Raw genomic sequence first — 13,810 nt, 5'->3', positions numbered from 1 at the left:
ATATAAAACAGTATTTGTGTGTTCATCAGGCTAAGGTCCTCTACCACAGGCCAGGCAGTGTGAGGGATCTGTGCAGCTGCTCCAGTTGTTCCTTCAGTCCCTGTTACTCCTCAGATTTTCGGTGTAGATGTTAGCGAGGTGGATCAGTGACTCCTGAATCGATATCCTTATCCACTCTTAGTGCTGAGCTGACGTAGGGGCTGACACCTCTGCAGAGCAGCAGCTGGGACAGTGCATCACCTCCATATACTGCATGCTTGTGCTGTTGCCTTGGAGCTGGCGTGCATGCTGTGCACATAGATAAAATGGGCACGCTGTGGTCACCATGGATGGTCGAGGTCAGCCACACAGAATTCTAATGTTTACTTTGAATTTCTGCAGGTCGTCCATGTTTACAGGCTTAAAGCTATGTGACTGGCTGATTAATGAGCAGCTGGTGTAGCTATCTTGCTTGCACGTCACTTTAAAGCGTGCAGTGTGGTGCGAGCCTCGTCCAAGCCGAAAATGAAGCGCTCGTTTCTATTTGCACATGAGAACCATAGAAACAAGGACTGAAATGCACCAAAGCATGACCAGCTTACTGGGCATTAAAGGCAAAACTGAAGTCACAGAGACCTCGCGTCACTAAAGTAGCCCTGCTGTAGAGTGACTCTGCTATGTTTAATGCACAAACAACAAGAAGCTGTGGCTGCTTTGGGTCTGTGTGAAGCCAGGCTGTGGAGATCTGAAGCACAAACAGGCCTCGCTCTTTACAGTTTTGTCTGTGAACTCCCTTAAATCTTCTTAAGCCCTCCAAAGAAAAAGAGAACCACTGCAGTGTGTTTCCATAGTTACCCACTATTTTCTTCTTACTGGTGGGTGAGGGAGATGGGGATGAGACACCACATGCTAATGTGGGGAGACGTGTGAGGAAACCTATGTGTGATTTAACACACAGCACATGCCCACACAATGCTAAATACAGTATGATTAAATCATTAAGTGCAAAGTGGTAAATTGCAACAATTAGCTCAGTGTGTTGATAAAACCATGAGACAGAAGGAGCTTCAACACACGAGTTTCCTCCTTTGTGCCATACAGACTTGTCGGGGGGAACCTTCATAATCAGAGCATTAATAATAAATATGGGGCAGCACGGTGGCACGGTGGTTAGCACTGTTGCCGCACAGCAAGAAGGTCCTGAGTTCAATTCCACCATCAGGCCGGGGTCTTTCTGTGTGGAGTTTGCGTGTTCTCCCCGTGTTTGCGTGGGTTCTCTCCGGGTACTCCGGCTTCCTCCCACCGTCCAAAGACATGCAGCTTGTGGGGATAGGTTAATTGAATAATCCAAATTGCCACTAGGTGTGAATGTGAGTGTGAATGGTTGTCTGTCCCTATGTGTTAGCCCTGCGACAGACTGGCGACCTGTCCAGGGTGTACCCCGCCTTTCGCCCTATGACAGCTGGGATAGGCTCCAGCGCCCCCCGCGACCCTGAAAAGGATAAGCGGAAGCGAATGGATGGATGGATAATAATAAATCAGTAGAAAGACTGATGGTTACAGGCTGCTGCAAACACTGCTCTGGTGTCTGTGCACCACAGCTGCACTGTGGGGGAATGTTTTATCCACTCAGATCCTGTGTGGGCCTGTGTCACTGACACGTGTCCCCTCTGACATGGCCAGGATCATTAGGACACACTCTCAGTTTCAGTGTTTTCATTCTCAGTGCACTGTATTTGATTACTGTGTTAACAGAGTGGCTCTACCACTCAAACTAATACATCACAATCGATCAATATTCAATGGCTGCGAATATGTAAACGGCTTCTTTAAAGGCACTGGCCCCAAAAGAGATGCTTCAAAGAATACACCTGCGTGTAAGCATGTGAAGGCCACCTGTGGAACCAGGTCCTGGTGTGGATTCAGGAGACAGATTAGACTGAAAGCTGTGTGATAAAGCTTATAGTTGGGCTGGATCAGGTGATCCTGAACAACCCCCTACTTATGGTGCAATATGCTTGGGCTGCTGAGGGGCTTCCCATGATACACTGAGCATTTCCTCTTTGCTCCTCTGTGTTTATAAATCGGTTAAAGTATGGCCGTCTCTCCTACAGTTTGTCCCGTCTCTACCCCGACCCTCTGTCCTGAGCCTGCTTCTGCCGCAGGTTTCTTCCTCTTACACGGTAGTTTTTCCTTCCCACTGTCAACAACTGCTTGCTAATGATTTGCTTTCTAATACTGCAGGGTCTTTACCTTACAATATAAAGTGGCTTGAGGCAAGAACTGAGTTGAATTTAAAATGACAGCCTGACTCGACTCCTAGCCTCGGACACAGCAGGAGCACATCTCAGTCAGCCAGTGAAAAGATCATGTGCTTGGTAAAGTAAGAGTATTGTTGAAGGAACTAGTAGATGCATAGTGCTGGAGAACGAGGGTAATGTTAACCTGAGAGTTAGCATGATGCCCCTGTCAGCATCGTGATATTGTGCAGTTTTAACTCAAACATTGGTGTTAACCACAAGATATGGTAAATAGACCAATGGGATTCCCCGGTCTCATCCATGTTCTTTTAGGTGTTAAAATTCAGATGAGCAGCTGTGAAACACAAACAGTCGACTGTGGTTAGAGCTCCATGCCTCCCATTAAAGAACCATCACAGGACCTCTCACAGCCCAAATGTGCTGTAAACTCTGCTACACTTCACTTGCACTGACTGGCAAAGCTTCAAAGAGCTGACCTAGTACAGCATACCCCTGAGGAGAACAAGTGTTGCATTGTCCCACATTTCTGCCAAGGTGATAGTAAGAATGGCCCAAAGTGAATGAGCAAAGCAGAGCAGGCGAATCAAACGATACCATACCTCCAGATGCAAAGGCCAAAGCACACAGTCCCGCCATCTTGTCCACTGGAGGGATGAAGACGAGCAGACAGCCTATCGGAGATATACTGTGACTTACGCAGCGAGCTGTGGAGCAGGAGAGCAGGGTGGTACTACCAAATCTCTCCAGAACAGGACATTTACAAGGGTTTGACTCACTTCCAGACATTGTTCCTCTCACTAACAGGAAAGTAGCAGCATATACGTTACCAACAACACCCACCCCTCCCCTCAGACTCGCGCAGAAAAAAGGAAACAGCGAGCTTTAAGAGTCAAACTGATTGTTTTCACTGACTCTTAAAGGAATTAGCAGCAGCGTTCATCAGCGACACAGCGAGCACGTTCTCAGGAAATACAGACCGACTGGGCCAAGTTACTCTCTGCTGCCAGTTTTTAAGGCTGTTACATAAAGCGAGGCTATTATTGGCTCCCAAAGAAGCTGAAGCAGATCAATAAAACAGCCCCGAGGTGTTTTTGACACCGTTAGACCGTCTGTGATAACACAACAGACTTACTGTGCTGGAAGAGAAGGAGACAAAACTACACAACAAAGTCCCATAAAATCTTCATTATTATTATCATTATTATTATGGGATTATTATGGACAACTTTATACGAACTTTCTACGGAATCAAATGAACTGTGACAATATGAACTGTTTATGTATTATTTATGTATGAGCAGTTTTTATTCAGGAGCCACCTTTGAATCTTATCCTGAGATAATCACAGATGCAGGGCGTGTCCTCAGGTTTGTTTGCTGCACCCTCTGCTGTTAAAGCAAACACTCGCCAACATGCTGCCTTAGAAATCTGTGAAAAGTTCTTGTTTCATAAAAGAATATGTGAGCATGGTGTGATTGGGAACTTCAGCCTATGAAACAAATTTAAGCATGTATGAACTTATAAATGCTCATCGTAGTCAACAACACAGATCGTTTCCAGCGGTACCTTCAAAGTGTCTGTTTTAAAGTCGGATGCTCAGTCTGTCGTGCTCAGTGATGCATCTCAGCCGTAACATCTGAATAAATGACTTTCAGCAGGAACACAGCGTGTAGAGCGTGTACGGGAACTTAACTAAAGCCATCAAGTCAAAAAGCTGAAATACAGACACAGCCTTACTCCTGGTCCCAACTGAGGATAGGGAGACACTGTGGGTTTGACACTGGTTGTACTGGGAACGAGGCTGTCAGAAAGACTCCCATACTCGCGGCAAAACAACACAGGGGAGGCGTTCAATTAAAAATACTTCCTGTTATTCTCTCTAACTGATATAATGAGATGGATCTCGTTCTTGTGTCTTTGCGCTGAAACCAAATGAAGTGTTCAACAATTCCACTAATTCCAGGATTAAAACGCTGAAACATCCAAACAAGCCATTTCCTTTAATGACATCATCATCGCTGGCACCTTCGCTCAGCCCTCGTGCGACCTTTCTCTGCACACGCCTCAGATGACCCGATGTGCTCCACGCTCACCTTACCTTTGACTCGAATGTAGAACAGCAGCAGGAGCAGCATCCCTCCAGCAGAATGTTCCGGCTCCTTCATACTGGGAATCTCATGGTGCTCTCCTGCTGCTGCTTCCCTCACGCTGCCTTTCTCCTCCTACTCCTGCTCTCAGCGAACAGCCCCGCGTTCTCCTCCTCTGTTCCCTCCACAGTCCCCTGTGGCTGCTCCTCTTCAGCCTCCTGTCACCTCAAATGAAGCTCCGTGCCATACAAACACCATTTTTCCTATTCCTTCTTGCCGTTGAGCATCAAATGTTTCTCACTGAGAAAGGATCACATCACATGACTGAGGCTTTTCACCGTCTGCACCCACGCTGCAGTTACAGCTGGCTGCCCACAAGATGGCAGAGCAAGCTCTGACTCCAGCAGCACCACCCTGCTCTGCAGGCAACACGTTTTACCCTAAATATAAAGCTCACCTCTATTTTTAGTGACTGTGCCTATTGCAGCACATCCTGCATGACACTTCCAGCCCTGATTCTGGACACGGCCTGAAGAGCGTATGTGACAATGTTATTTTACTCCATCATAAAAAAGGACTGTGAGATCAAAACTGTGCTGGACAAAGATAATTATTCAGTTATTGAAAGCACAACGATCATTATATGAAGGTCAGCCAACAGTAATGTTTGTTTCTTTGGACATACGTTGGGTCAGTTCAGCTCTAACGCTTCGTGTTGTTGGTTTGCATCACTGTGTGGACCCCAAACAACTTTTAACTATTATTCTACTGAGACACAGAAGCAGCAGCGCTGCTCACAGAGACCATGAGACCCTTTTCTGTTTAATGCCACACGTTCAAATTCAAGGCTTCTGGTGAAGGTTGAGGCAACAAAATGAGTTACAATAAATGATCTACTTGGTGGCCACATGAAAAATAAATACATGAACAACTTCTCAGAGACGAGAGTAAAAACATTACCAATAGCTAACACTATCCTGCTGCTATATGTGTGTGAATGCCCTGAGCGCTGAGGCCAGCCTATGAGCTCAGCCCTGTTAGTTTTCTGCTCTGGGCCAGTGCAAAAACATTTTTATCAAACACAATGAGACAAAAACAAAGACGATGTCGTCAGATTCCTCAGCTGGGCTTGAGACACGAGAACGATCACTTCCACCTGTAGCATGAAGACAACATACGTGTGTATGCTGATCCAACAGGAAAATAGTGTTCAGAAAGCAACTGTGATGTATCAGGATGTGAGCAATAAACAGAAAACATCTGTGATTTGGCTTCAACACCGTTTATCAGGTAACAGCCTCTCTGTGACTGAACTAAGTCTCTGTTTGAGTCTCTGTGTTTCACATGTGAGCACGATCAAGTCCACCATAAGAACACGCTTGCCTGCCCGTGTTGCAACACCAGGGGAGGCTGAGCAAACATTTTTTGCATTCCTTCACAGTGACGGAGAAAGGTTATACACAGTGTTAGAAAAGCAGCACTGCAGAAGCGGTCAGTGCAATGCTTCCACTCTGAACGAAGACGAGCTGCACAAGAGGCGCTCTGCTGGGATGGGACAGGCTAACATCACCCAGCTTTTGTTCACATGACTTAATACTATTCACTGTCACACAGCTTTATTTATTTCACACTGATGAGAAACAGGATTGTAAAGTAACTTTTAATTTTGGACACCCTGTCAAAGCTAATGAAGCTAATGAAGTTCTTGATTTGAAGGCTGGACTAAAGTTATGGTAAAATCAAAAAGTACACCCTCTTTAAATCCTCGGGTTTTACATATAATGAAACAAAATCATCTAGCTATAAGCTCAAATGGACTACTGCTATAATATCATAACGCCATGCTGCACTAAGTCAAAATGCAGAAGAAGAAAGCACAGCTGTGTTCCACAGCTTTAGGAGCAGCGAGCTGCTGCTAATCAAATGACTTAACTAATCATCAACGAGCATTACAGCCACCATACGATACAATATTACAGTTTGTGGCTTCTTTGTAAGGGTTGCCAGGGGAACGCCTCTGTTCAGTACAGAGAACATGCAGCACAGGTTAGTGTTGCAAAGTGGCAACCCCACAAACAGCACCAACACATCAAACCAGCTATCAAGCACGGCGCTGATGATTTGGGCTTGAATGCAACCACAGGATCTGATCATGAACTCGTCTGTACAACAAAGCATTGTAGAGTCAGATGTGAGGCAATGCAACAGGACACTGATCCAAGCACACCAAGAGTAGTAGTAGAAGAGGGGGTAGTAGAGGGGGGCTAAAACTGATGAAGTCATTAAAAACCATAGGACACTGAATGACTGTTTTACTGTTTGAATGACTGGTGATTTTGAATTTTACAAAGACTCAGTCTGTTTGGACACATATTCATACAAACCTCCATTTGTCTTATACGTAGTCTATACAGTGGTTGAGCTTATTAGATTGCTTATTATTAGGCTGCTGAAACCTCGTAATGTTAAGAGCTGGAACACACGCTGCACATACACAACAATGTACCAGACTACACAAATCTTTGGTCAAATGTTCCTTTGTGTGTGCTTCTTCTGGACCAGATCAGGTGCTGGATGCTGAGTTCAGAACTTCTACAACAACAGACAAAGCAAAGTGACCTGATCAGGCATGTGGTGCAATGAACAGAGAAATTAAACATAAATGTGAGTAAAACAGTGATGCAGTGAAGAAAGAGACACTGCAGGGTAGATAATGGGGAAACCCAGAGTGAAGCTTTGGAAACCAGCTTGCTTAGCAGAGCAGCTTAGCCTAGCTCTCTTTGGCCAACGCTAGCTTCAGCAACACTATTGTTGTACAGCTTGTTTGTGCCAGCTGAAGGGGTTGCCCAGTGGGCGCACAGAGACCAGCCTTTTGTGGATTAGCCCTTTGAACAGATGTGCTCCAGGCTAACACTATTTACTGCAGAAGTTCAATAGTGGGACATGCCAACCACTTTAAATGCAGGAGATTCATCAGATCAGATGTTTTCTTCAATTAGATATTTGCAGAATTAAAAGTTAGACACATTTTTATTAAATTACATGGTAAATTGCCTGCATTTGTATAGCGTTTCTACTAGTCCCTAAAGACCTCAAAGCGCTTTACACAACCAGTCATCCACCCATTCACACACTGTGAATGTACAGCTACATTGTAGCCACAGACACCCTGGGGCGCACTGACAGAGGCGAGGCTGCCAGACACTGGCGCCACCGGGCCCTCTGACCACCACCAGTAGTGGTGAAGTGTCTTGCCCAAGGACACAACGACCGAGACCGTCCAAGCTGGGGCTCGAACCGGCAACCTTCCGATTATAAGGCGAACTCCCAACTCTTGAGCCACGATCGCCCCAGCAATTACAGCAAAGTTTTGTTTGGAAGTCAGGGTTATGAGAACAAAATATTGACTTTCAGTTACTCACAATTATGATCAGTTGTGACACCATCAGTATCAACAGTGTTTGTGGTGCTCCAGCTGCAAACCACCTCACCATCACCTGAAGCAGCTGAGCTTCACAACACTTTGTCTCAAGGTGGCAGTAAAGCTGCCTGGCTAGCACACACAGTAATGTTAGCTGCTCAGCTATTAGCAATTACCCAATAGCTATTAGCTAGCTCGGAAAGACACAAGCTAGTGTACTCCCAGTGCTGGTCCCAAGCCCAGATAACTGGGAGGGTTGCACCAGGAAGCACATCCAGCGTCAAAGCTTTGTCAGATGGAAAAAGCAGATCCATCTGATCCATCAGACAGGGATGCAGCCAAAGTTATCATTACCCAATATTAGCTATCTGTTAAGCTGTCATTAAGGTAGCATTGAGTGACCATCTGTTAACAGTAATGTGGGTCATCAGTCCTGCCAGTTTGTAACAGTGTATTAGATGGGGTAACAGGATGACAGTTATTTGTGTTTAAATCTGTTGTGTTTCTGACTAAAGCTGAAAAACCAACAACTGAACAAAGAGTCAGCTGTATGTGATGAGCAGGAGCACAGTACCACCTCACACCTAACAACATGTTTCTGGATCTACACAACACAATTATAAAGTAACTGTCAAACAATATTTATAATACGATGTGAAAGAGTAGGAGCAACGGGGTGTGTATTTCATCACATGTCTGTCTGAACGCTCTGTGAATGTAAGGCTATAATTCCTTCACTGTCATCACATACAGACGCACAGCATTAACACTGTGTACCACTCTGCATACTGTGGCTCCTCTCAAATAGAAAACCTCACATCAGAAGTACTGGAATAACTCTCAAACTCACACCTGCGAGCTGGAGAGGAAACAGTGTGTCACTAACTCACAACAACTTCCTTCACAGCACAGCTTTAGTCTGATTACTCTGACTGTGACAACTGGCCTCTGTCAGCGGTATCATACACCACCATCTTTAACAGGTGTGTTTCATCATGTTTGACAATCAATGTTGTAACACTGGATTATTTATTCATTTTTACAGTGAGCAGAATAATAAATGAAGCTTGTTTTTAAATATCAGGCACAGTCAGCAGTAGGCATCATTATTACTGTCAGTCAGATCTACAGGTAGAACTGTTCAGGTGTATCAGGTGTCCTCAAATCCTGTCACACTCAGGTGTGTTCAGTTTGTCAGGCTCCAGTAATTAAAGGCAGTGTGTAATGTGTGTATGGGTGTTGATCTCCAGTTCAAGAGTTCTTTAAAACAATGCAAACTCACTACAGACCTCAGCTGGCAATGCTGTGATTGTGCATCTACAGTCACACTACACACGTTTCACCTGTAGAACAAAACTGCTGCTTACTAGCGGACACAGACAATAACCAGGCCTTGTGGAATAATCCTCCTGCAGAGCTGTGGTCAGTGTCTAACATGGTTGTGTCTATACTGGTTTAAGCGTCTCTTCATTGAAACCTTGGCTTCCAGTGTAGGAACGTTCTTGTCTTTAGACTTGGAAACAGAACCGAGAACAGCGAGTAGAACACAGAGCAAAACACGTGACCAGCAGCGCTGCAGTAAATCAGTAACAAGGTTGGTGTTAGCTGACAGCGATAACCAGTTTATGTAAGACAAACACTTCCTGTTCCTTATTCAGACTGCGTTTCCTTAAAGATTTGGACTTTGCCCACATTATGCCCCTGTGGTAATGATGTACAACAACTGCACAGGTGCAAACCTAACAGGTAACAGGTTCCCATCACTCTGATTCACGCTCCTTGTTTTTAGCACCTAAACTCCTCCCTTTCAGTTTTTTCATGAGCCTCCTAACTCATCAGCTCTACCTGGAGAAACTCATCAGATCTGTCAGAGAGGAAAAAGCTTCAAATATGCATAAATCCAAGCACAACAGAGCCCAGAGGGCCTTTATATGACATGGCCCAGTTCTCAAAGCTCTAATCATGTGTTTCCTGCAGAACGGTCAGAGAGGTTCAAAACAGCTTCAATCATCAGCTTTTAATACAACATTTTCTTATCCGAAGGGCGACGTGACCCAAATTCTGGATGGATCAGACAACTGCTGTGTTACTTAAAGGTTTATTTCCAACCCAGTTAGCAAAAATAAAAAGAGCGCTCCTCCCAGAAGACCGTGACCACGGGCTTTTCCACTTACAAAAGATAAAATAGATTATTGATCTGAAGGAGGAGAAGGGTGAGTGTGTGTCCTAGAAAAACCATGTGTCTCTAACAGTGTCTCAGGCTGAGTGAGTCACTGAGCCTCTGTCAGGCTGACGTGAGATTAGAAACACCGGTCATCAAACACGTATCCAACCACGACACAGTGATATCAACTATTCACATTAAATCATTTCTCAATTTTTGTACCTGCGAGTTGTCCAAGCTGAGACTGTCCTCCCATTAAAACCACAGCTGTTTATTTATACCAGTCTATGGCCGTGTACTGGAGCAGCACTCGGAGACAGACAGCCATCCCCACAGGCTCAAAGGAAATGCAAAAAATTGCAACCAGGAATAAACTAGGAAAGGAAACTACTAAGGAAACATGAGCAGAGGGCGGCTGAGGACACGAACACACTGAGGATAACCAGACCACAGGTGGGAACACGGCTCAAACTAAGGGGAAACGGAGACAGAGACTATCAAAATAAAACAGGAAGTGAGGTTATTGCTTTAGTGTTGACTATAGTTCTCCCTCTACAGTGATTTCACTGACTGACTGTTAAGCCACTGTACACTGACCCTCCTGCGTACACTGACCCTCCTGTGCCAGCCTCAACAGTGATTAGCTACAAGCCAAAATATCATTTATCCCAAACTGGACGAGCTTTTCCAAAAACACAGCTCTGCACAGGGAAACTGATGAATTAACATATCTAATATTTAACCAGTATTAACTCAGTGCATACCATGAAGTCAGCACACTGAGTCCTTAACAAGCTAACTTCAGCCTGCCGTTCGTCTGTTTGCTCCTCGAGGTGGCCGGGCTCTTTTTCTCTGGTCCTCTGCTTCAGGTGGACTGATGGGCGGCCGTCACCTGCTCTGTGCTCCTGGGTGGAGCTGTTCCTCCATCTGCTCGTCTGAATCAGATCACTGTTCATCGTTCCTGATGCTGCTCACTTTCATTCTCACCAGCCTCCTGCTCTCCACCTCTACAGGCCAGTTTCCACTGGACAGCAGCCCACGCCCTCAATAAGCTTTACACAGGTGTCTGCATCCAGAACATAAGTAAGAGATCCACACACCCACACTAACTGGAAACCTGCCTGACTGCCACCGTCGTTCTCTTCACCACGCTCGTCTTAATATCACTGTGTAAACTTTGCATTTCAGTCTGATTCTTGGGTCCAAATAATTCATCAAAGATCATCAAACTCATTCTAATAGTAGACAAACTGAGCTCCATGATGCATGTATCAGCATTTTTCAGTCAGGTTCATGAATCACATCCAGCCTTCGTTATTTCTAAACCAGCTAAATAAATGGTAAATGGCCTGTATTTATATAGCGCTTTACTAGTCCCTAAGGACCCCAAAGCGCTTTACATATCCAGTCATCCACCCATTCACGCACACATTCACACACTGGTGATGGCAAGCTACATTGTAGCCACAGCCACCCTGGGGCGCACTGACAGAGGCGAGGGAAATCACTGACATGTGTTAGCAGGATCACAGAGCTGCATCACTCAGGTTCACTAACTTATATAAACTGCTGTGTGGTTCCAGTTTATCCAGTTTACAGTGGTGGAAATGTGGCCTTGGTTACAGCTACAGCACTCGTTGATTAAAACCAGAATGGCTTTAATCAAGTGAGACAAACGAGTGCATCTGCATAAATACGAAAAGGCTTTTTTATATGAAAGGTGAGCTTCCCTATATTCATTACACTGAATCACACATTTTGTTTTACGTTTGCTGATTGTGACCCTGACGAAACACTGATAACTCCAGTTTCCTCCACTCAGGGGATTCCCATGTGCACCAGTAGGAAACCAGCTCCCCACCACTGAACGACACACAGACCAGCTGATTACATTAGTTCAGCATCCAAGAGCCGGTGTTGAGCCTGCAGTTTGGACCTTAGCACGGTTTAAAAACAGGGATTATTAGTGTGTGTACATACACAGTGACTCGTCCATACTAATAACTGAAGACATTACTGTCCTCCATCTTTTCTTAGCCCGTCTCAGAAGGTTCGCCTAACTCTTGGACTCTGGACATGAGGATCCATCATTATTCCATCAGAGAGTTAGTAGCATCTGCAAGAACGACCAAATCAACCATTCGGTCCAATCTTACCAGAAGTTAACACTCATCAGTTCAGCAGCATTAACAGGACAAAAGGAAGACCACTCAATGGAGACCATCTTTCCCTGGGTTGGCAGAGACAGGTTTACTACATCAGGTTACGAATCAAAGCATACTGCAAAAACATCCAAGACTTTCCAAAGAGATGGAAAGTTCCTCACTTATCTGAGCCCAACAGGGCATCTGTACAGAAGAAACAAAGAATTTTTATGTTCATGGTTTCTGGAGTCGTTAACTACCAAACAAACAAGAACCTACATTGAAAATGATGTTTTCCCATTTTTAGTGTCTGAAAATGGAGTTCTTGTTTATAAAAATGGCTTTAATTCTGAACCCTGAATCCAATACGTTTGTTCTCCTTAAATGAAAGCACTCGACTGCAGACACATGTTGACTGCAGTACTTCAGGACCCAGCAGCACACTGGTCTCTGGTTCCAGTTCCATGGTAACCATGTGAACACCAGTCTGTAGATGCACAGAAGAACAGCCCCTGTTACTGACACTGGCTTCCACACAGGAAATGATGACATATGGCTTTGCTGCTGATGCCTTATCACAGGTAAATCAAAGCAAACATGTTCTTCAGCCCTGCCTTATTATCAGTTAAATTACTTTTCAGTCCATGCATGAAAACCAGTAACACAATTCCATCAGCTCTGGCAGGCTCTGCATGAAAACCCTCCTGGAGACTGGAAGCTCTTATATGAAGAGACTGGTGCATCATAATCAGAGGCAGGCTGTGTGTACAAGCCTCATCTGTCTGCTCTCACAGTGACTCAGGCTCTGCTCTGACTCGATTTACTGCTGAGGGCAGCCAGCAGGAAAACATCAGATGCTAGAACTTCATACCAAAGTACTAAACAATCACACTGGGCTTCACGGCACCCGGGTCATACAGGCTGAGTGGGAAGACGATGGGATGACACCCAGAAGTCCCTGTGGTAGCAGAGGGGTGAAGATTTATTACCACATGAGGGTCTGCAGGTTCTTGTGTCCCACAGCAGGAACCCACAGACAGTCATGTGGACATCAGCAGACACAAAGTCACTGCAAATACTTCTTTACATCAACAGAATCACTGAATCTCTGCTTTTTATTTGTTATGCTTTGTCCAAGTCCCAGGAGACACTGCTGTGTGACCCTCTGTATTCTGTTCTGTTAACAGTCTGGCCATTAGTCTGTATAATACAGACCCTTCCTGTGTCCATCTGCACAGGACGTACCCTTTGCTACTATTTCACCAGAATATGCAGATAACTGTCCATCACATAGTCAAGCTAGGACAGCTGCATGGACACAAGAACACACAAAAGTATCTGACTGCAATTAAGCCTGAGAGCGTTTCTTTACATCTAAAAAACATAAAACAAATCTCCAAACTGAGCTGAGAATAGTTCTGCTACTGTAGGCCGACAGTAGAAGGCTGCCTCAGACGCATCCTGTGGACAGCAGCGATGAGCATGGGAACAACAAGAAGCAGGCAAGCCATCGACTTTTTCTCTGGTGGTTTGTGCACAACCTGCTGCTCTCTGACTGTAAGCTGATGGCAGACCAGCATGCTGTGAGCTCAGTCTGTGCTTCAGAAACACAGCCAGCCTGAGTAAGTGGAGGTTCTTCAGTGATGTGTCAGCGTGACACAGTAACCGCTGGGCAGCGTGTGTGATGCAGAGAAGCTGGAGTTTGATAACGCTGTTATTAACTCATTTAGTACATTAGCAATGACAGCTGACCA

At 45.1% G+C, this 13,810-nt stretch overlaps 1 protein-coding gene across 4 annotated transcripts in view; it reads right to left on the bottom strand.

Annotated features, from left to right (window-relative positions):
- Positions 1 to 13,810, bottom strand: part of prkcz (protein kinase C, zeta) — a 99,328-nt gene that overhangs the window by 49,340 nt on the left and 36,178 nt on the right. The window contains exon 1 of one of the 4 annotated variants that reach the window (XM_080898610.1): positions 2,840 to 2,968. The exons of the other annotated variants lie outside the window; for them this stretch is intronic. Within the exon in view, the coding sequence (XP_080754736.1) occupies positions 2,840 to 2,876 (37 nt within the window). The 5' untranslated portion in view covers positions 2,877 to 2,968. Of the gene's footprint in view, positions 1 to 2,839; positions 2,969 to 13,810 lie in introns of those variants that run through there. 4 annotated transcript variants of the gene reach the window in all.

Source organism: Rhamphochromis sp. 'chilingali' (assembly GCF_963969265.1).
Source record: "Rhamphochromis sp. 'chilingali' genome assembly, chromosome: 12".
NCBI classification, from domain to species: Eukaryota; Metazoa; Chordata; class Actinopteri; order Cichliformes; family Cichlidae; genus Rhamphochromis; species Rhamphochromis sp. 'chilingali'.
The sequence above is the reverse complement of the archived record's forward strand: the minus strand, read 5'-3'. Positions and strand labels throughout refer to the sequence as shown.